Source organism: Filicampus tigris, chromosome 18 (genome assembly GCF_054856515.1).
Source record: "Filicampus tigris isolate MCC_2025a chromosome 18, RoL_Ftig_1.0, whole genome shotgun sequence".
NCBI classification, from domain to species: Eukaryota; Metazoa; Chordata; class Actinopteri; order Syngnathiformes; family Syngnathidae; genus Filicampus; species Filicampus tigris.
The window spans coordinates 4,777,736-4,797,950 of record NC_141234.1 but is presented as its reverse complement, the minus strand read 5'-3'; the positions used below and the strand labels follow the sequence as shown (position 1 = coordinate 4,797,950).

The following is a 20,215-nucleotide window of genomic DNA, read 5'->3' as shown; positions in this document are numbered from 1 at the left end:
GTTAATGTAACCATTGTTGAGGCAAGCAAAATACAAAATAAATGCTTTAAAGAATGTTAAGATACACAAAAGGCAACTGACTGGCGAGTTATAAGAGCTTACATATGCGATCTAAATGAAACCCAACTTTCTACTTTCCAACATATTTTACGCAGCTTTGTTGTGATATTTTCACGTGAGTCGTAAGATTTCTGACAGCCGCTGAAGGCACCACGAGGACGAGCTGGCACCCAGCAGTTCGCCGGTCAACATTTGTGAAACTTCTCCGGACTTTCTGCACGTTGTGCGCCGACATGGATGCCCTGAAGTCGGCCGGGAGAGCCATTATCCGAAGACCCAGTTTGGCCAAACAGTCCTGGACTGCCAGAAGACACAGAAGTAAGCTGCACATGTTTTTTTTTTTTTTTTTTGTTTTTTTTAATCCAAATAAAAACATGATCGCCAGCCAGATTTGCATAACACGAATGCATTTTTGTTTTCTTGTGAGTTTGAGTAAAATCCCTAAATGTGTTGCTTAGTTTTCCCACTTTAATACGTAGACTGTAACCCCCCTCAAGAGTGCCCCTTTAAATAGTAAATAGATTTCCCTGATGTAGTCACTTGCTATTTATTACCCAGTTGTTGAGTATATTTTTTTCAATCACATACACTTCTACTTCCATTTGACTTAAGGTGAGAGCTGAGGGCCTCCAATAGAGCAGGCATTGATTTTAGTGCCTTGCTCCGAGGTTCCAGTGAGCTAAATCGCACTTGATTTTAATCAGTAAATTCTCTAAGAAGTGAAGAAAGCATCAAGTGTTCGGTTCCGAAAAGCACAGCTAGGCTCAGTCCAGAATTGGATGGCAATTTAGGCACCAACTTTTTGAAAACCAATCATTTCTTTTCAAGCTTTTATATGTTTTCAATAAAAACTGGTAATAAAATCTTTATATCACTTGCATCGTCTGCGCATCTCCAAAAACCACCCCCCAAAAAATCCAAGTTGCCTGAATTACACCGCCTGATTAAAGTTGCTGTTAGACCTCAACACAACACCGCGTCATAATCATTAGCAATAAGAAGTGATTATCAGAGGAATGAAGGTTTCCTGGTAAATACGGCAAGTGACCCAATTGTTGTAGAATTAACACATTGTGGTAGATTACAGCACAGGATCGGGCTTCTGGGAACATTCCCCACCAGCGCCGACCCATATTCGCCGTACTTGACTACCCAGGTTTGAACCGAGTCGAAGTTGCGCCAAACTGCAAAGTACTTGGAAGTTGATGTTATTCATGGATGGGTCACATACTAAACGATAGCGGCTGTTTGTCAAGTTTTAAATTGAAATACAATTTTTTAAATACAAGAAACTTCACTAGTTTTCCTCCAATTGGCCTCCTCCACCACCTGAATTTGCTTGTAATCCACTTTCAGTGGTACTCTATGCACACTAATCTGCCCTGGTTGCATACATTGACTTTGACTTATGGTATGTTTGAACGTTTGTTTAAAAAAACAACAACATTTGGCTCCAGAGGTGTATGGACACAGTTGACGGTTTCCATGGCGATTGTGTGTTTAGCCAAATGTCTGCCCTTTTGGACCAGAGTGGAAATAGATGCTCTAGAGTCGAAATTGATGGATAAATAATATTGCTTGCTTCTATGCCACCCTTTATACTCTTTTTTTTTTTTTTCGGTTTTTTTTTCTACAGTGTGAATTTGTTTTAGCTGCTAGCACGTATATGCATCGTTTACTTTGGTTTGTTTTGGTTTCAGTCCATGTGCTGATGCTGCTCACCTCCTGTAGGAGGAGCTTTTGGAAGTGCTTCCGCCCCTCTTGTTGAAAGAATTAAAAACTACACACGACAAACGGGTTCTATTTCCTTTTTAAGTTTAAAAAAATGTATTGAGGCACAATATTTGCTGTTTGTGGCTTACTTTACCGCTCCTTCATTTTGCTCCCTCTTTTCTTGCCCTGAGGAAATGTATGTAAACACAGATCCAGGGTCAGGGCCGGATGGTACCAGAACTGATAAGAAACCTTGCAGCTGCTCCTTCAGTGGCGACTTTTCAGTTTGAGGCTGCTGTGTTGCTTTCTGAAATGTAGTAAAGCGCATATCCGACATGCTCGCGACTCTTTGCCTCTAACCGTCAAGGACTGTATGTTGAGTTTGGAGATGATATACTGACTTTACACTGACAGTACCTCTGACCTAGATATGATGTCCTCAGCCCCTCCCCTTCAGGAAGAGCGAGCAGATGAATCGGAACTCAAGCTGTTTACATTTCTTTTCTTTTTTTTTTCTCCCATGTTGTTTATGTAGGTATTTGAAATGCTATATTAAAAGCAGTGGCCATAACAAGAGGGAGGGGACTTGAGTCGCATGACTTGACTCAAGTCAGACTTAAGTCGCCAATTTTAGGGCCACCTCATTGGTGAGACACAACAGCAATGACATCTAGCTTAATCAGTCACTACAAAAGCGAAGCTTCATGTCAAGCATGTGTTTAGCTGAGAACAATTTAAAGGGACGTCAACACAAAAATTACCTTTACAATAATATGTTCTATGTGGTGCCACTAATCTCAACACGGCACTTTGATGCATTTGTGGAAAATGAGTTAAGCAGCAAAATCCAACTGTTTTTCGCTGTGATGTCTGTGATGTCATTTTCAGTCAACAGCAATTGGCAAAATGGCCGCCCCCTGAGATGGACAAAAATGGGTGGATTTCACTGTTTAACTGATATTCCACAAACGTAATATTAATCAGAATGCAGTTTTTGGACTAGTGATGCTGCTTAGAACAAAATATGGCAAATATTTTTGGGGTGTTGACTTCCTCTTTAAAGTAATAAATAATATTAAAACCAAAATGTGACGTAGTCCCACTTGTGTCCGAAAAACAGAATCACTCATTGATTCGGTGACTTTCATTTTACATTGGGAAGAACTTCCAGAGAACTGGACTGACACAAGAGAGACCATCTTGGAGGGGATGACCTTTAGCCTCCGTCACCTCGGCATGACCTTAGTGGACCAGCCCAAAGGCGAGGAACTGGCAGCCGCAGCGGTGAAGAGGATTGCTGCCACGGTAAGAGCCAAATATTCCAAAAATAAAATACTTCAATCAAGCCATTAATTTAATCAGGACTTGATCAAATGATGAGTAAGGATTTGTTTACTAATGTCAACAAAGTTCTGTCCATTGCCACCCAAAAGTACAGTAAGAGTAGCATCCTAGTGTATTTTTTTTGTGTGTGTGTGTGGCAGGCAAAAATCAGTGGGAAGAAAGCACAGAAAGTCAACCTTAAAGTGACTCCACAAGGGATCACTCTCTACGACGGTTCCACCAACATTTTCATGGAAAACATCTCCATATACAGGTGTGTGCGTACAACTGCGAGAATTGTCATCCTGTGCTATGTATGTCTTAACTTCTCACCGCCGGCCCGCAGAATATCCTACTGTACGGTGGACAAAGTCCATGACAGAGTGTTCGCATTTATCGCCCAAAACATGCTCAACGGGCTGGAGTGCCACGCCTACTTGTGCTCCAAGAGGAAAGAGGTAACGGTGCTCTCTAGTTGCGTTCAGCTAGTCGTCGTAATCGGTTGACGCGAATGTGTTGTCATTCAAGTCTTTGGGTGGTTTCTTCCATAGGCTCAGGCTGTAGCTTTGACAGTCGCTCAGGCCTTTGGAGTAGCTTTTGAACTTTGGCAAGTCACCCGGGAAGGTAAGACTTTACTCCCCCTACTGCCGGGGTCAAGGAATTGGAGCATTTTCCCACCCGCCCCGTTTCGAATCAAAGTCAGCAAAGGCCCAATTCTTGGATGTGCTGAAAACATTAGCATGGCGGATGATTCTGTGGTGTGGAGTTTGTCAAGTGGGATTTATTCTCCCTAAGGGGTTGCAAAATGGTCCAAAACATCCTGGATGTAGATGCCGTTCTTGTCTCTGTTTTAGAGAAAGGAAAGCGAGTCCAGTCCGGTTCTGGTGACGAGCTCAGCAGTAGTTCCCACTCTGAGAGATCTTCCAGCCCCAAAGGTGAAAAAACACTGTCACCAACAACCAAAATATTAAGACAAATTGTCACTGCTCTTTGCCGTTTTTTTTGTTGTTGTTTTTTTTAATCTATCTTGGTATGTGCATGTCCAAGCATGATCTTGTTTATTGTTGTCTATCCTGCAAGACGTTGCCACGGTCAACTTGTTGGACATTGCGGACAATGGGAATGTTGATGAAATGGACAAGCACAGGATATCTGAGAGGAATAATAATCCAGACTGGGTAAAACATAGCGACACAATTATACACTTTGTGATGTCTGAGAATATAACACTTTTTTTTTTACAATTGTAGGACCTAGAAGTTGATTTGGATGAAGCCTTCTCCAGGTGAGTTTGGTGTGTTAAGTGTTTCGGTATTTGGTGATATTAATCCTTGGTAATCCCTCCCACCAATTAAATCCGCTTGAAAATATTACACTTATTTTGCTCGGTCACTTGCTGCTGATTTTTTGTGTACTACTGCACAATGAAAACCAAAGAAATAGTTGAATCAACTACAAATAACAGCTGCAATAGAAGAAAGAAATACAGTGTCGATATCTGCCTTGGATATAAAATGTTGATATAACAACATTTCTCACTCCTGCTTTGTAAAATTCAATTAAAGTACTTTTTACAATGTACAAAACTACCTCACAAGGTACACAAAATCTTTGACAATGTCTTATGAATTCAAATGATATCAATAGCTCAACATTGGTACGTTTGTGTCTTCAGCTGTTCTCTGGAAAGCTCTGGTTCGGTTCCAGGTGACGTTGAGTATTGCTATCAACAATTTTGTGTCCTAATCCCATTGATCAACCCAAATCACACCTCGAAACACTGTCGCGTAAATTTGTGCACGTGGTAATTGCTCACGTTAATGCTGTGACTCGATTCGTTTCACGTTAAATTCCTCCAAAAGGAGAAAAAAGGAATCGGATAAATTGTCACATGGGTCAATAATAAATAATCGACGTTGTCGCAAAATGTGATTTTGGAATTGTCGCCCTCAGACTGGCCGCGTCGCGTACTAACCCCCAGATCTTGGACGTTGGGTTGATGGCCCAACACTGACTGCATGTGCGAACCCGTCAAGGACATCGCCCAGTGGAAACACCTCCTTAACCCTCTTTGGGGGCCGGTTCACATGTATGCACAGTGATGTTATGTGGCTTTACTGTTTATTATAACAGCTAAATGGAATTGTACTGTATTTATGGGCAGGACATGGGATGACGGCATGAAAATCACCAAAGTAGTAAGAACTTTTTGTCTTGTTATGGTGCTGCAAACAACCATAAAAGATCGATTTACTTTAGTGTCAATGCAAAATAAGTACAGTAAGAATGACTTTTAGCATAATATCCAGTTTTGTTTTGTTTTTGGTCAACTCAAAAGAAAGGTTTGTAATAGCCAGAGATGCCACAAGACGGCGGCAAAGCACTTTTTACCACCCCGATTAGAGAAGTATGGCCTTACAAAATGAAGTCGTGTTATGGAGTTTGGCCTTCTTTGTATGATCATATACCCTTTGACTTGAAATAATAAAAAGTAGCTCTGAAAAAAATGTGTCATTTCAGCAATTCTGTTAATCTAACAACGTGATCATTTGATAGGACGTTGGACCTTGTCCATGTGCATACATTATACACTGAATGAAATCAAATGTTCATTGTTGTAATAGCTATTATATCCTGCAAGAGAATGGGTGTATATTTTTTTGTCATCTTCTGTCTATAATTACCGAGTTTATTTGGCAGTTTTATTGACGTGTATGAGACTTTATAAAGGCATTGATTATCGTACGAGCTTTGGGGAGGGGAGTAACAAAAGTGCAATACTCTTTCTAACCCGCAGGTAGCGATGTTGTACCAGAGACACGGGGATCAAAGTGTGAAATTGGGTTTTCAAATCCCAGTCTCACATGATGTAGTTTCCATTACGTGTATTTGTTGTCTTTTGTCTTCACATGTCTGTTAATGCTATTATTACTTTTTACGATTATTATTATTTTTGTTTCTAGTAACTCGCTATTAGAATGGTATGTCACTAGTAGTGCTCGTAGTGTCTAAACACGTTGCCTTGGCACGTTCTGCAATCTGCACTCGGTCGGAGGCTGCAAGTCACGTGATCCACGCCTCACACTTTTCAGTCTCAGCGAATCGGTGCGTCAGGAACATTGCGTCCCAGCCTTCTTACTTAACCACCTGCATTATTAAACATGCCTCCCTCACGCTTGCTTTAATGGAAGCGTGCAGGCATGCCGGGAAGGGCTGTCTCACAAAAATACAAAAAGCCTACACTGAAAATATTTATTTCTTGATCATGTAGTACAGTACATACTTGGACATTCACATTTTCTCGGAAAATAGGATGGGCGTTTGACTTCATTTCCTCACTAGACAATGGAGAAAATTAATGAACAATTCATTGAAATTGTTTTGACGTCGATGTTTAAAGTCCATGTGGATATGCTTATTTCAAGAGCATCTTTTACAGTCGTGTAAACAACGGTGCTTTGTAAAAAAATAAAATAAAATAAAAAGTGTACTTTATACAGGTCCTCTAGTGCACTCCATTTGGCAAGAGGTGATGGCAAGCCATTTCAGCATGTAGGGAATATCCTACTAGTGCTTGTCCATGTACTAGTATGCTCTTTGTCCACACCAGTAAGACAATTGAACACAAGTGGATCGACCAGGAAGCACTAGTAGAATGGCTGTCTTGCTAGTACCTTTTTACACTACAGTCTGACAATTTTGAACACTAATCGAATAACTGGGGCATACTAGTAAAATGACTGAAATGAAAGTGTTGTTTTTCCGCTACTGTATGTCAATTATGCACACTAGTAGTACTAGGGCACCCTAGTAGTTTCCACTACTATATGACAATTACGCACACTAGTGCAATGACTCTCTTGCTGCGCTTTTTCCACTACTGTATGGCAACTCTGGTAGAATGATTAGGACGCACTAGTAAAATGGCTAATGTGCACTCATGACTTTTTCCACTACTGTGTGACATTTATGTACCCTAGTAGACGAACTACTATGTCTTACTAGTGATTTTTTTTTTTCATTTCTGGATGACAGTTATGCACGCTAGTAAGACTGGGGTGCCCTTATTGAGCGACTCAGGTGCACTAGTAGAACACCTGTCTTGTGACTTTTTTTCCCTTTACTGTATGCCAATTATGTACAGTAGTATAACGACAAGTGCACAATAATAGAACTACTGTCTTGCGCTGTTTTTCCACTGCTGCATGACAACCGTGGGCACTAGTAGAACGATTAGAGCACACTAGTAAAATGACTTGTGGCTTTTTCCACTACTGTATAACAATTATGCATACCAGTAGAATGACTATGCGTTACTAGTGACTTTTTTCCATTACTGTATGACAATTATGCACGCTAGTAAGACTGGGGCGCTCTAGTTGAACGACTCAGGTGCACTAGTAGAACTGGTGGCTTTTTCCACCACTGTATGACACACTAGTACAACGATGCACACTACTAGACCTACTCTCTTAGAAATGCTGTTTTTCCACTACTGTATTACAACTATGCACACTAGTAGAATGACTTTGGCGCACTAATAGAATGACTACCATGCCCTAGCGCACTGAATGGTCCATGTGCGAGTGTGTTCTTGGTCCGAACTAGTAAGATGGTTCAGCCCACTTGTCGAATGATGATGGTGACCTTTTACCCTTCCCTATGATGATTATGCGCACTAGTTGACATTCTACTGGGGTGCCCTAGAAGACCAACAAGGGCGCAGTAGTAGCGAGTGCAATATTACCATTTTTTATGTTGTGTTTGTTTTGTAAATAACATGTCAACCTAACTGTAAATGTTGTCCCCCCCCCCGTTACATAATAAGTGCATATTATTTGGTATAGTGTGGCATTCTCACAGCACAATTCTCCACCGACTTTTGTAAATACATTTGTTTTCACCGAAGAACAATAATTCATACACAAATACACTGTGGATAGCATAGTATTTCATCATGTCAATGCCACGGTGTAAAATAAAAACAGCAACCCAGGATCAACCTCAATTCTGAAGTATGCATTATTCCCATCTCTCCACTTATAACATGCCCCGTTGGCATTCTCCATCCAGCCCGGGGGCCATTTCAAAGTTTACAAGTAACTTGTGGACATCAAAGTGCATGGAAGCTCGTTTAAAAAGCAGTGAGACGTCACTTATAAAATCTTTAGGACGGATTCCCGTAACGATCATCACAATCTGCGCGAGTCACGGCGTCGCACGTCTCGTACAGGAGAAATACGGTGTGCTGTAAAAAACCTTGTCACATTTTATTCCCTAAATGTCAAGGCCGCCCACAAGCCAGAAAGACGGCGGTAAGTGGGTGACACAAAGGACCCCACAAAACAACAGATGTGACAATCAGGAATTGGATTCTGGATGAAAGTCAAGTATATGCGCACTAAGGGTGGCTTTTGATCACAGCAAAATGTGATTTATCCTCCATTGTTCCCCCGTTTGATTCCACTTGTTCAGAAGTTCCTTCCAACAATTCTTCATTGTGCCAAGAGGAGTTGAACGTTGAATCTGTATTCCAGCATGTTGGGCTGCAGAATGGCTCTCAGGCTCTGAAACAGAAGAAAATGCACTGGAAGCAGTTCTATAATCATATTTTGATGGCTAATCGTATTTCTTCCTCCCCTTCAGCCTATTCAACGGTTCACCATTAATCCTGCTTTGCCAAGATAACTCTGGAATATTTATTAAGTCGACAGTGAAGGATTGTATTACCTCAGCCAAGGAGATTGTTTCCCCTCCCAATTTGCTTGTTAGCAGAATTACGACCCAAAATGGATTTACGCCAAAAAGGAGGGGAATACATTTCATGACATGATGTGAAATGTGTAAGTTTTAGTGTGCGGCGACAATGTTGATCTGAACTAATGTGTTCGTGGGGGGCAAAAGGCAGCAGTCGTCACCTGTCCTGAGGTTCGAGGGGTCCAAGTTATTGCAGGGTGGACAGATGGCGAGTGGCTGTTAAACGTTACTGCGCAGGAGCCCCCCTTGCGGATGCTCGGGAGTGCTGCACTCCGACGAGTTCTTGGCCTTGTCTTTATTGTTATTGGGTTCGTTGTCTTTGATGATGTCATACTGACGGCAGAACAGCGCAATCACGCCTGGGACACACAAAGAACGGGTTGCTGTGTCAAAAGCGGCCGGATACAGAGGCCCGATGGAAAACAAGAAGTGCGCGGGGAGATTGACACAGACGGTGCGGAAGCGGAATAACTCATGGTGGAAGAGTTGAGGACGCTGAAGTTTCTCCTGACACATCCGTCCACCTCTGATGTACCTTGAGGTCTAATTAGACATGGGAAAAGACGATCTGTCCTTAAGCAGCTCTTCCCCGCCTCATTTCCATACGAAAATAAACAATCGGTGGGCATTTTGTATTGTTTTAAAAAGGCATTTTATAATAATGTTTCCTTATAAATCAGTATTGACAAATAGCATGCAAAGAATTGGTAGTAGAATATATGCATATGTGTGTACGAAGAAGACGGTCACAACTGCTCAAAAAGTTGAAGTAATATGACTAATTTTCCAACGTTAAAGAGTACATGCCTGTGAGTGTTGTTATACTGTGCGTCTACATGTGTTGCGCCACTGCTTCTGTTGCTATTTGTTAGCCCGTCTAGGTTATACGCATTATTTGTTAGCATTACGCTAAATAGACTTCACTGAGGCAAAGCTATGTTTCTTTTATATTTAGTTTGATGGTAAACTCCAACTCTGTCCCTCTTTTTTGCGTCCTCTTTTTTTTCCCTGACGAAATGTTCGCGACCTGCCAAATTCCTGCTTGTTGTGACGTGCGTCGAGTTGAGCTGACTGCCACCATACAGCGCTCGTATCGTACACATTTCCCGTTTGCAAGTCAAAAAAGTGACACATCGCCTGTGTTCCAAAGTGCCACGCGTGAATGGCTCCCTTCCATTTCCCCCGTGGACTGGTTACCTGCCCACATGACAAGAACCACCGCGATGATGATGACCTCGCCTGCTCGGAGCTGAGCGGCCTGGCCCATTTCCTCCAGCGTGAGCTCGTCTGGCAAGAGAACATAAAGAGATGACCCCTATATGTTGCTTCCTCAAGGACACTATATAGAAAAAAAGTTTTGGTACACTGGACCATTACAGGGCTTGAAATCGGAAAAAGTGTACCGGTACTCGTTATCTTGCTCTTCCTGTATTTATGCACAGTATATTTGAAACTTAAACTATTCTCCTCACTCTCAAGGATGTTTCTTTGAGATACGTTGCTCCCCACTTGCTTCCCTTATCACCACGCCGCTGATGAGGGTTTAATATTTGCATGGTCCCTCTGAAGCGGCCGCTGTTGACGTTGTAACTGGGTCAGCCCTGATAAAATTGGAAGCGCCGCATGCGGCGGCTTGCAGATAAAACGTTTCGCCCGCATTTGAGAGGGAAAACAGTCCAGATGGAGATTGTGGGTTTTTTTATTTTGCGGGGAAATATCAAATTGGCCTCCTCTTAACAACACTGAATAGTGTCGTTTTGAGCGTTGCTTTCATCGTGCTATTTTCTGTCCGTCCCTCACCTGGACTCTTGGACTCCAGCTTCTCGGATTCTTTGGGGGTTCGGAAGAGAACGGGCTCACTGGGGGGACTGCTGCCCCCCATGCTGATGCTCTGAACATGAACGATGTACTCGGTGTCCTCGTCCAGTCCCCACAAGGCACAGGAACGAGTGGTGGTGTTCACCTCCTGGATGAAGCGCATCATGCGCACGTCCTTCTTCTGCGCAAGCGGGATTACTTTTGTCATTTCTGCTTGCTAAAAACGTACCGAAATACCGCGGCCGGACGCACCTGTTGAGTGATGGCGAACCCGATGACAGGGTCTCCCTCCAGAGTCTCCCATGTGACCACGGCCGAGTTGACCTCGATCTCCTTTATGGTCACATTGAGCGGAGCTGACAGCAGGCTGTCTGATACGGCCACAAAAAAAGTGCGAAAAAAGGGATTTCATAATATGACATGTAATATTCATGCAGAATATGACCACAGTCACTCACTGTGTAAGATCATCGCCCACTAATAGAATAGAAAGAAACTTTCCAAATACGTCTGTTTATTTTACTCATTTGCTAGCTTGTGCATTTAATATTAGCATTACGCGACGGAGACAATTTGACATGCGTGAAGAGTCAGTCATAGTTGGATGTGACGGAGAGAATCCGCTCACTTTTCCAAATAAAATGTTTTTCAGCCTCGGATAATAAATGAACTGGAAGTACTGTACTTTTTTTTTTTTTTTCATCTGTGCGGCCCGCCGCCGCCCGGTCCAAAGTGGCCTGCTGCCCGGTGGTTGGGCATCCCTGTTGTAAAAGATTCCAAACAAAGTGCATTTGATTGTTATATTGTGTGTTTGAAGTTGAAGTTAGTCCAATATATTTCTAGGGATGTCCGGGTTACATTTTTTGGGCCCAAAGTATCGGATTTTGAGTATCTGCCAGTGCAGTCTCGATCTGATACATTGGCAAAGTATTAAGAAGAAATCAGACTCCTTTTTTTTTTTTTTTTAAGTCGAATCCTGAAATGATTCCTTTTTATCCAGCAAAGTCTGGTGCAGCTGTGGTGCAATTAAATCAAATCTTGATCATCTGATAAAATAACTACGCAAACAAATTACGTTGGAATAGGCTAGTTTGAATTTCAGTCCATAAAATGCACATCATTTAATGACTTATCACGGGTGTTTTTATTAAATACATTTTTGACTGATATTCTTTTTGCTACCACCAACCAATCAACAATCTAAAAAAAAAAACAGAGGGGCTCAAATAATGATTCCCTTTGCTGTGTATTCACCTTTAAATCCCTCAAAAAAAGGGACAAATAGTCGCTTTGCAGGCCAGGCATGTCGCGCATGTTGTCCTTGACGTCAGCGTAAGGATTACTAGAATCTTTGTTGGCATTGCAAGCCCAGCTGGACAAACAGAAGAGATAATGGGACCGTCTTCGACAGGTGATTTGGAATTACACGCAAAACACGATCGTATACGTACAAAAAATATTCATTAAAAGTTTGAATACATTTCGGGGGTTTCAGAGTGGATGATTTAGCTCTGGTTGATGACTTTTCCCTGCCCAAACCGCATCGGCGTTTGGTCCCGCCATCTGTCTTTCTGACGCGGGTCACCATGACGACCGCATCATATCGGGACACTGCACTGCAAACGATGAGCAGTCATAATGTCTCACAAGCACAAGAAGCACCAATAATGGTGTTCTCCAAAGATAAATGTACTGTCGCCCGCTTTCTCGTCTCTGTTCAATACTAACAAGAGGAAAACTGGATTACATAACACACACGGTATTGAATTTTTTCGGGGGTGACAAAACGCCTCGCGTCCCCCAGAAGGCTTTGAGTGTGCCGATGCAGTGTTCAAGCATGCATGTGATGCGCTGGGAGTGCTGATCTCAGCGGGTTTTCTCACACATCGTTCACTTTTATCACAGACGTCAGGACGGGGGTATTGGGATGACATCATCACCCATAGCGTGACATTTGTTAAATGATGACATTATTATGAAATCACCATTTTGCTACAAACTGCGGAAACTGTCTGCTTAGTTGTGTGAAAACAGAGTCAAGAATTCACACGCTAATGTATCACACATTGTATTCCATTACTCAACACATTGGGTGTTAAGGAAGAAAATGTGCAGCCCATTTTTGGATGAGTCACCGGTTTATATATGTATTAAGATATTCAACTGTGATGTACGTAGCACAGAAATAGAAAAGGAGTATTAGTGCCACGTTAAAAAGTGAAATCAAATATAATTGAGAGGGGGGTTGTATTCATTACAATTAGACGGTAACAGAAATGCAATAGTCCGCGTAAACAACTTCACAGGTAAAAGTGGAATGTTCCGTTTTAAATCTCATTTGGTCATATTAAAACGTTTTTTTTTTCATCCTTTTTATCATGCATAAAATGACCACTCTTGGTTCATAAAATTAGATTTTTATTCTTGTAACTTGAAATAAATGTAATAAACTTCCAATTTTATTTCACATAGTCACAATGTGTTAGCTAACTCTTTTGTTCCAACTTTATTTACATAAAGTTACTTTTCTGGGGCAATAGCATGTCTATTCTTTGTCACAAAATAATGAATCATTGCTAAAATATGATTTTTATTCTTTTCTTTAGTCACAAGGTTGCATTTTTCTTGTACTAGTTTAACAATTCTCATAATGACTTTTCTCTTTTTTATTATTGTACTTTTATGAGTCTCAAACCCACCAACCCCCCAGCCCCCCCCCCCCCGCACTGGTGCGGACCATATATGCATCTCCCCACTGAGGCACTAACCACCCATTCCAGTATTATTACATCTGCTCTGTTTACAACCTATAGGGGGCATATTTGCATGCTATATGGAGATTGCTTTAATATGTTGTTTTGATCGACTTTTTCTTTGTCATTTTCACTCTCACTTTCGAAAATCCGAAAGGGGAATTGCATCCGAATACACCCAAGGTGAGGTCGAATGTGAGGTTTGAAAACACTCATCATTCACTTTAGCTCATCAAGCACCCTGATTACAGGAGACATTCGCCGCACACACAAAATCCATTTCGAGCCGTGGACATGTGCTCCCTTCCAGCAACACGTGTTGTAGTACCGCACGACTGCCTGCATGTCAGAATGTGAGGAGCTTATTTTACTCACCAGCTCTAACTGGGGACACGCACAGGAAGCCGAGAAGGATCACAGCCTGCCACAAAGAGCCAAACATCCCTCCTGCCTCCCGCTTCTTCTTCTTCTTCTTCTTCTTCTTCCTCCTCTTCTAGCGCGTCTTTGCACGCTGCGTGGCCCATTTAGAGCATCCCCCGTGGGACGCACGCATCATCCCGAGCTCCTTGCGTTTGTGGCGGAGGCGTCGACTGAGGCTCGCCGCAGCAGGAGGAGGATGAGGAGGGTGATAATGAGGAAGAGGGGGAAGAGGAGTGTCCAGCTGTTGGAATGGAAGTGGTGCAGTCTCTCTCTCTCTCTCTCTCTCTCTCTCTCTCTCTCTCTCTCTCTCTCTCTCTCTCTCTCTCTCTGTCTGCCTTATATTTTGTTCTATGCATTAGGTGCATAAAAACAATAGAAACAAGGGTTTCATCCTCGCTAATGTCCCAGGTTTGAAGTCAATCAAATGAAATCTGTAGTAAAAGGGCACCAAAGTGTGACCCTTGCAAAGGTGACAAAAAACGGGCCAAAATTGTGCATTCGAATACCCATAGTTCACTTCATGTACATTTTAGTGTGTGGTTACCAAGATTTTTTTTTTTTTTGTGTACGTCTTGCGGTGCTACATGTGCCTCACAATTTTCGTAGTCCTAGGTTAAATGTCCGATGCCTGATGTGTGCGCAAAGTTTTGAGTTTTTGTTTATGTTTAGGCCCTCAAAAATGAGATTCATTCTGGAATGAATGATCTGAATGATAATAACAATTTCTACAGAAACAATAGGAACCTCTCAGCAGTCATTGCTCGGGCCCTAATAATAACTGTCAGTAATACCTATTTTACATTGTTTAGAATATTTTTGGGAAAAAATACAAATAGATTATTCCTCGACATTGCATCTATATATATTAAATAAGAGGCAGGGCCAGCACTTTTTTTTCTCAAAAGAACTCAACACAGCATGAATGGCTAAAGCGCTGGCAACAAAAGTGAGTCCACCCCTCGGTGAAAATTGGTTGGACAACCATTTTCCCTCCCTGTTCCGTGTGACATGTTACAAGGTCTCAATGAGAATGGGGAGCAAGAGTATTACATTAGTTGCTCCCTCATGCTGGTCACTGAAAGTTCAATACGACATATCCAGTCTATTAGGACTCTTAAAGGACATGGGATTTAAAAGAAGGGTACAGCGTCCTGCTGTAACGTGAATGAATGACCGTCATTGCTCACACGTAGAGATCCAGGGAAACCAATTCCGCGGATCGATATCTGATTAACATTCCTAACAGAGGCATCTGAAAGTCTCTTGGATGGCCTCAAGGAGAATGAAAGCAAGCAGAGACTCTCTTTCCCAGCTCCTCTGTGCCCTCAAGGTTGGAAAAGCCATTCCAGACGAGCGCCGCGATACGTCTTCACTTTGCTGCTGACAGTTTTACGACTCAATTTGAACTCAAATGTGTAAAACCTCCCCCGATGACCGACGTCGACCACAGTCCACCTCCACCCCCGGTTGGAGCCCACCCAGCATGCAAATACCACTTTAATGGTTCGACTCATTAGCTGTGATAATGGCCCATGTTTATGTTTCAGGGGAGATGTGAGTTTACAGACTTTGTTTTATTTGCAAATAATCATCCCCTGCAGGAGTAAATCAAGAAATCGCATCACGACAGAGTTTAGCGCTGATTCCTGCAGGCAGTGGCAATGAAGCGAAACAATCCAAATATGACCGAACGTCTTGCAGGGGGCTTCAAAACACAATAAAAAGGAAGTCGGATTCATGTTATGGCCTCGAGCCAAAGTCAAAGATGACATCTCCATTTTTGCTCGTGCAATGAGAAACAAAATTACAACATTTAAAAACACGGTAAAAGCATTGTGACTGTTAATAGGAAGGCAAGTACAAACTCAAGTGGTATCCAAATTTTTATTGCAAAACAGCCTTTCGTGAACAATGCAGCTAAAACAGCTTCCACTTTATTAGGAACACCTTGAACAAGACACTGATAATGCAATCAATTATGAGGGGTCCTTGAAATGAAAACTTGACCTTCAAGGCTAAATCAAGCCAAACATGTTTTTTTTCAAGAATATGTTCCCAGCAGGCCCACTAGTTGAAACACGGTATTCTGATTAATAGTGTGTTTGTGCAATATGAGATATGAGCAGCAAAATCCACCCGTTTTAAGCCATCTCAGGGGGCCGCCATTTTGTCATTTCTGTCGACTGAAAATGACCAATCACAGCTCGCCTGTTTTCTAAAGCTGAGCCGTGATTGTTCGTTACCTGAGCCCTGAGCAGTTGTGATGTCATTTTCAGTCGACAGAAGTAACAAAATGGCCGCCCCCGGAGATGGCTAAAAACGAGTGGATTAACTCTTATCCCACAAATGCAATATTTATCAGAAGGCCTTGTTTCAACTAGTGAACTTGCATAGAACATATTCTTGAAAAAAATCTGTTTGGGTTGACTTTCTTTTTAAGGAGTCCCTGGACCCCAAAAGTGTAAAACCCCTGTCCTCAATTAACCCTGACTGATTGATGACTCAAATGATGACAGGAAAGAAGAGAGAGAAGGTGGCAAGGGCTTATTTCCCTAAGTGGTCCCAAAGTGTTGGCATGATTTGGCTCGTGTGTCCTCGCCAGGAGTAGAGGACACACATTTGCTCTCACAACGAGTGGACTGTGTAAGCAGAATAGAGGAGAGCCGTCTTTGTGACGTTGGCATTGCATCATCCGTCAAGGTCATATACAGGTGCCCGGTGTTGAAGGTCCAAACCTTTGTTACCTAGCATGTTGGCGCTGATCGGTTCCCCGTTGTCGAGTCTGTTAAATGCCATATACGGGACCCTCTCAATGATATAGAATACATATAAAAAAAATTGATTCAAGTGATTCTATTCAGAAAGCGAAACGCAAATTACAGATACGACGGTGATATTTCGTGCAATTGTTTGGGGTGAGGACTCCTCCCAAATCTCAAATCACGCCTCCCGTTCTTTTCAAAGAGCCGGCACTGTATATGTGAAAGGTGACACTGCGGCAGATCACATGCCAAGAAATAGAAGGAGAAAAAAAATAAGAGTTCACACAAAGATAGAGAAGCTTCTGCGGAGTCGTGCTGTATGGCGGCGTCAGATACGATCAGGTGCAGTGCGATGAAATGAGGCTTGATTGCGGTGCAGCTGATGCTCCGTAATGAATTGGGCAGCACCTGCTTTTACTGTACAAGCAGGAAAAAGGCTGTGAAATTAAATCCTGACAAAGCGATGGAGAAAAAGGCTTCATCAGTGTCATCGTTTCCCCACACCTTCTAACACCTTTCTGGAACTTTATAGTGCTGATGTAAGTCTTATAGCACTTTAATGTTTCACATTTATGAACTCTGATGACATTCGGCAGAGCCAAGACCGTCGCTATTCGAATACAGCAGCATAGTAGACCTACGTGTTCTTAAAAAAAAACAACAAGGTTTTATTCTATAAGGTATATTTTAAATCATGCACAGTTTGTAAATTCAATATGATTGAATAAAATGTATATCAAAGTTAAGTTGTTTCTATTTTTTCCTCCTAGTGCAGCAGGAGGAGCTGTGTGATTTAGCAGCAGAACTCTTAACACATGCAGCTCTGCTTTATCTGCCATCATTCAGTAGAGAACAGGTGAACTCATGGAGGGTGTCACCAAAGATGGTCTCCCAGATGAATTACAACAGCCGAAGCTCATCTTTTATTCCTCTGGTGCTGAAAGAAGGCCCGGCGGGCAGGTAAAGCCCCGTTTGAGCAGAAGCCATTTTGGAAGGCGGCGCCACCGTGACAGCGGACAGCTGCGCGCCATCATAAAACACAAACGCAAGACTGAATCTTTTAGCCCAATAAATTATACTCGGCCACGTGTTTAGGCCGACGTCTTTTAACTGCCGATACAAAAGATTTGTAATTGCACGCCATGTATAGTCATGTCATGTTCTGAATACATTAAGCAGTTGAGGCTGATTGGCCTCATGGTGGGGCTCACTCAGTGGGAGGCAGGTTTGCCTGTGCCAACCAGATGTCCTGGTTGACAGGTGAACCATGTGACGCGTGCCCTTCTGTGCCTTCCATCTCTTTTCACTAATTACAACAGCAGGAATTGTGAGTGCTGGCTGTCTTTCCAATGTCACAGAAGGACAGAACAACGTGGGACTCATCACATTCGTTTCGATGCAAAAACGACTTAGGTCGGAGCAATCTTTCCAAATTATGATTTTGTTCTCGGTTTTTAAAATGGAAACGGCTGCACTTGACTGCGCAAAAAAACAAACAAAAAAAAAAAAGTCAAACAGCTGACACCCGATTCCGACGATAACATGCATAATCAGCAACAGATGATTTATTTCTGAAAGGGGTGGTTTATACTTTCAGACGAGAATTAGAGAGTTGTTGAAGCTGTTTCCAGCCGTCGGTGTGAACTGGCACCACTTGCCACACTTGTGACGGAGCCCTTTCACACTGATGAAGGGCATGAACGAAACTGTTGCAGTCCGCCAGGTCACAGTTTTGACTGAAGAACGAAGCGAGGCCCCCCTCTATCGACCGCAGATTGATATTGCACACAGGTACCGTGAATTTGAAAAACAACGTGAGATAAGATATTATAATTATAATTATAATATATATATATATATATATATATATAAATTTTTTCCACAATTATTTGTTGTTCAATTTCCAACTTGGTAGGCAGGCAGACCCCACTGCCTGTATGCAAATACATGTCATTTTCCATCATATACTGAGCAAAAATATAAAGGCCTCAATTTTTCATGAGCTGAACTCAAATAACATGTACTCTATGTACGCAAGGGGCCCCTTCCTCTCAAAACTTCACAAATATGTATTACTCATGTTCGGTAGTGATTTGGACATATGTGAGGTGGATAGATTATTTCGGCAAAGGAGACGTGTTCACTGCCACAGAATTAGATACATTTATTCAGAATATTTGCTCGAAATGCGCCTTTTGTGTCCAAAGAAAACACAAGGTACTCAAGTGTAGCATTTCTATTTCTGTCAGGCGAAAATACAATATTATTACAGACACCAGAGGGCAGTGTAGTCTTCTCAATCCATCCCTATTCCCCAGCCAAGCCCCCTCCTCATCCTCCTCTTCCAGCTCAGTGGGCCCGGCGCGACAGTCAGAATCTTCTCGCCATGCCGGTCACGCCCCACACAGATATCAGCCTGTTTCTCTACAAAGACACCCTGGCATGAGCAGCGTGCACATGCCATTACGTAAGCGGGCGCATATACTGTAGCGTCAATCATACACATGCTCAACTCCATAGGCCTCCAACAAGCTGCAGCTTTTTACATATTGTGGACCCCCCCCCCCATCCCACCGCACTCCCATCCCGCCCCTCAATCAAATTGCTGTGTTTCCAAAGCCCATCGGAGAGAGATGAGCCCACACAAAACTATTTTTAACCATTATAACAGTCATCAGTGAGTGAGATCTTAATGGCGGCAACACGGTGCTCAAGTGCAGAACACATCGGCACCTTATGGTCGATAAGGCATTTCAAATCAAATGTAAACTTGTTAGTGTGGTGCAAGAATCCCCATTTTGGGATATAATTCATTCATACATAGATATATGTATATATTAGTGTAGTTTGATGTGTCTGCTGTGGAATGTAAATTTGCAGATGTCGTGACAGGATCAAGACTTGAAAAGTGTCCTTGTCCTCAATGACGTCTACATGCCGACAACCCCATCCAGACCACCCTCTCGCCCCCCCCCCCCCCCCCCCCCCCGCCTAAAAAGAAGAAGAAGAAAAAAAAAATGGCGTGCTGTAAAATACACCACTAAAGCCTCATGCAGTCCTGGATCAATCGCAGCAGCTCTTAATTACTGCCGTGCCCAAAAAATAAACACTGTTGCTGGAAAAATCGGCGTTATTTATTGACAAAAATGCCATGACACAAACACGAACACAAATGCACACGCGCATATTTAAGCACCATCCCGGTACGTGGTGGAGACAGAGAGACCATCACCATGGAAACAAACGTCATGTAGCCTCGTCTCCTACCCCCCGCCGCCGCCGACATCCCCCCTCCTCCCCCCTCCTCCCCAATCTGAACTCGCCCCTTCGTCTTCCTCCGTGTTGCTGCTGCCTGTAATTCTGTTCATCCATCCATCCATTCATCCACCTCTCCATTTATCCATCCATCCATCACCCATCAATTGGTATCGAACCGGCGGCCTGCTTTGGGCAAAAATTGCACTGCTAGTTGCCATTAGGGAGCAACAGATGGACCCCATTTGCCTTCTGTCAGTCCGCAGAGGTCAACGCGGTCACAAAGGCCTATCGCACTACGCCAGCGGCTCTCAAACCGGGGTTCACGAGCCCTTAATTGCGTGCTCCCACAGT

The 20,215-nt window shown here is 42.7% G+C and overlaps 2 protein-coding genes across 3 annotated transcripts; one reads left to right on the top strand and one right to left on the bottom strand.

Annotated features, from left to right (window-relative positions):
* Nucleotides 1-224: 224 nt before the first annotated feature.
* ldlrap1a (low density lipoprotein receptor adaptor protein 1a) lies at nucleotides 225-5,597 on the top strand. Of its 2 annotated transcripts, XM_086014553.1 has the most exons (10): nucleotides 225-378; nucleotides 2,936-3,078; nucleotides 3,258-3,370; nucleotides 3,443-3,554; nucleotides 3,648-3,720; nucleotides 3,951-4,031; nucleotides 4,177-4,274; nucleotides 4,347-4,381; nucleotides 4,772-4,803; nucleotides 5,050-5,597. In XM_086014553.1, exons 1-10 carry the CDS (start codon nucleotides 294-296, stop codon nucleotides 5,094-5,096), a joined length of 819 nt encoding a protein of 272 aa, XP_085870679.1. In that variant the 5' UTR covers nucleotides 225-293; the 3' UTR covers nucleotides 5,097-5,597. The 2 variants fall into 2 exon arrangements, with proteins under 2 accessions (XP_085870679.1, XP_085870681.1); XM_086014555.1 differs by lacking the exon at nucleotides 4,772-4,803.
* A 737-nt stretch (nucleotides 5,598-6,334) lies between these two features.
* fndc5b (fibronectin type III domain containing 5b) lies at nucleotides 6,335-14,058 on the bottom strand. The gene is made up of 6 exons (XM_086015335.1): nucleotides 13,800-14,058; nucleotides 10,924-11,042; nucleotides 10,654-10,852; nucleotides 10,051-10,140; nucleotides 9,015-9,212; nucleotides 6,335-8,663 (listed from the first exon to the last, which is right to left on the bottom strand). Exons 1-5 carry the CDS (start codon nucleotides 13,864-13,866, stop codon nucleotides 9,073-9,075), a joined length of 615 nt encoding a protein of 204 aa, XP_085871461.1. The 5' UTR covers nucleotides 13,867-14,058; the 3' UTR covers nucleotides 6,335-8,663; nucleotides 9,015-9,072.
* Between the last annotated feature and the right edge of the window lie 6,157 nt (nucleotides 14,059-20,215).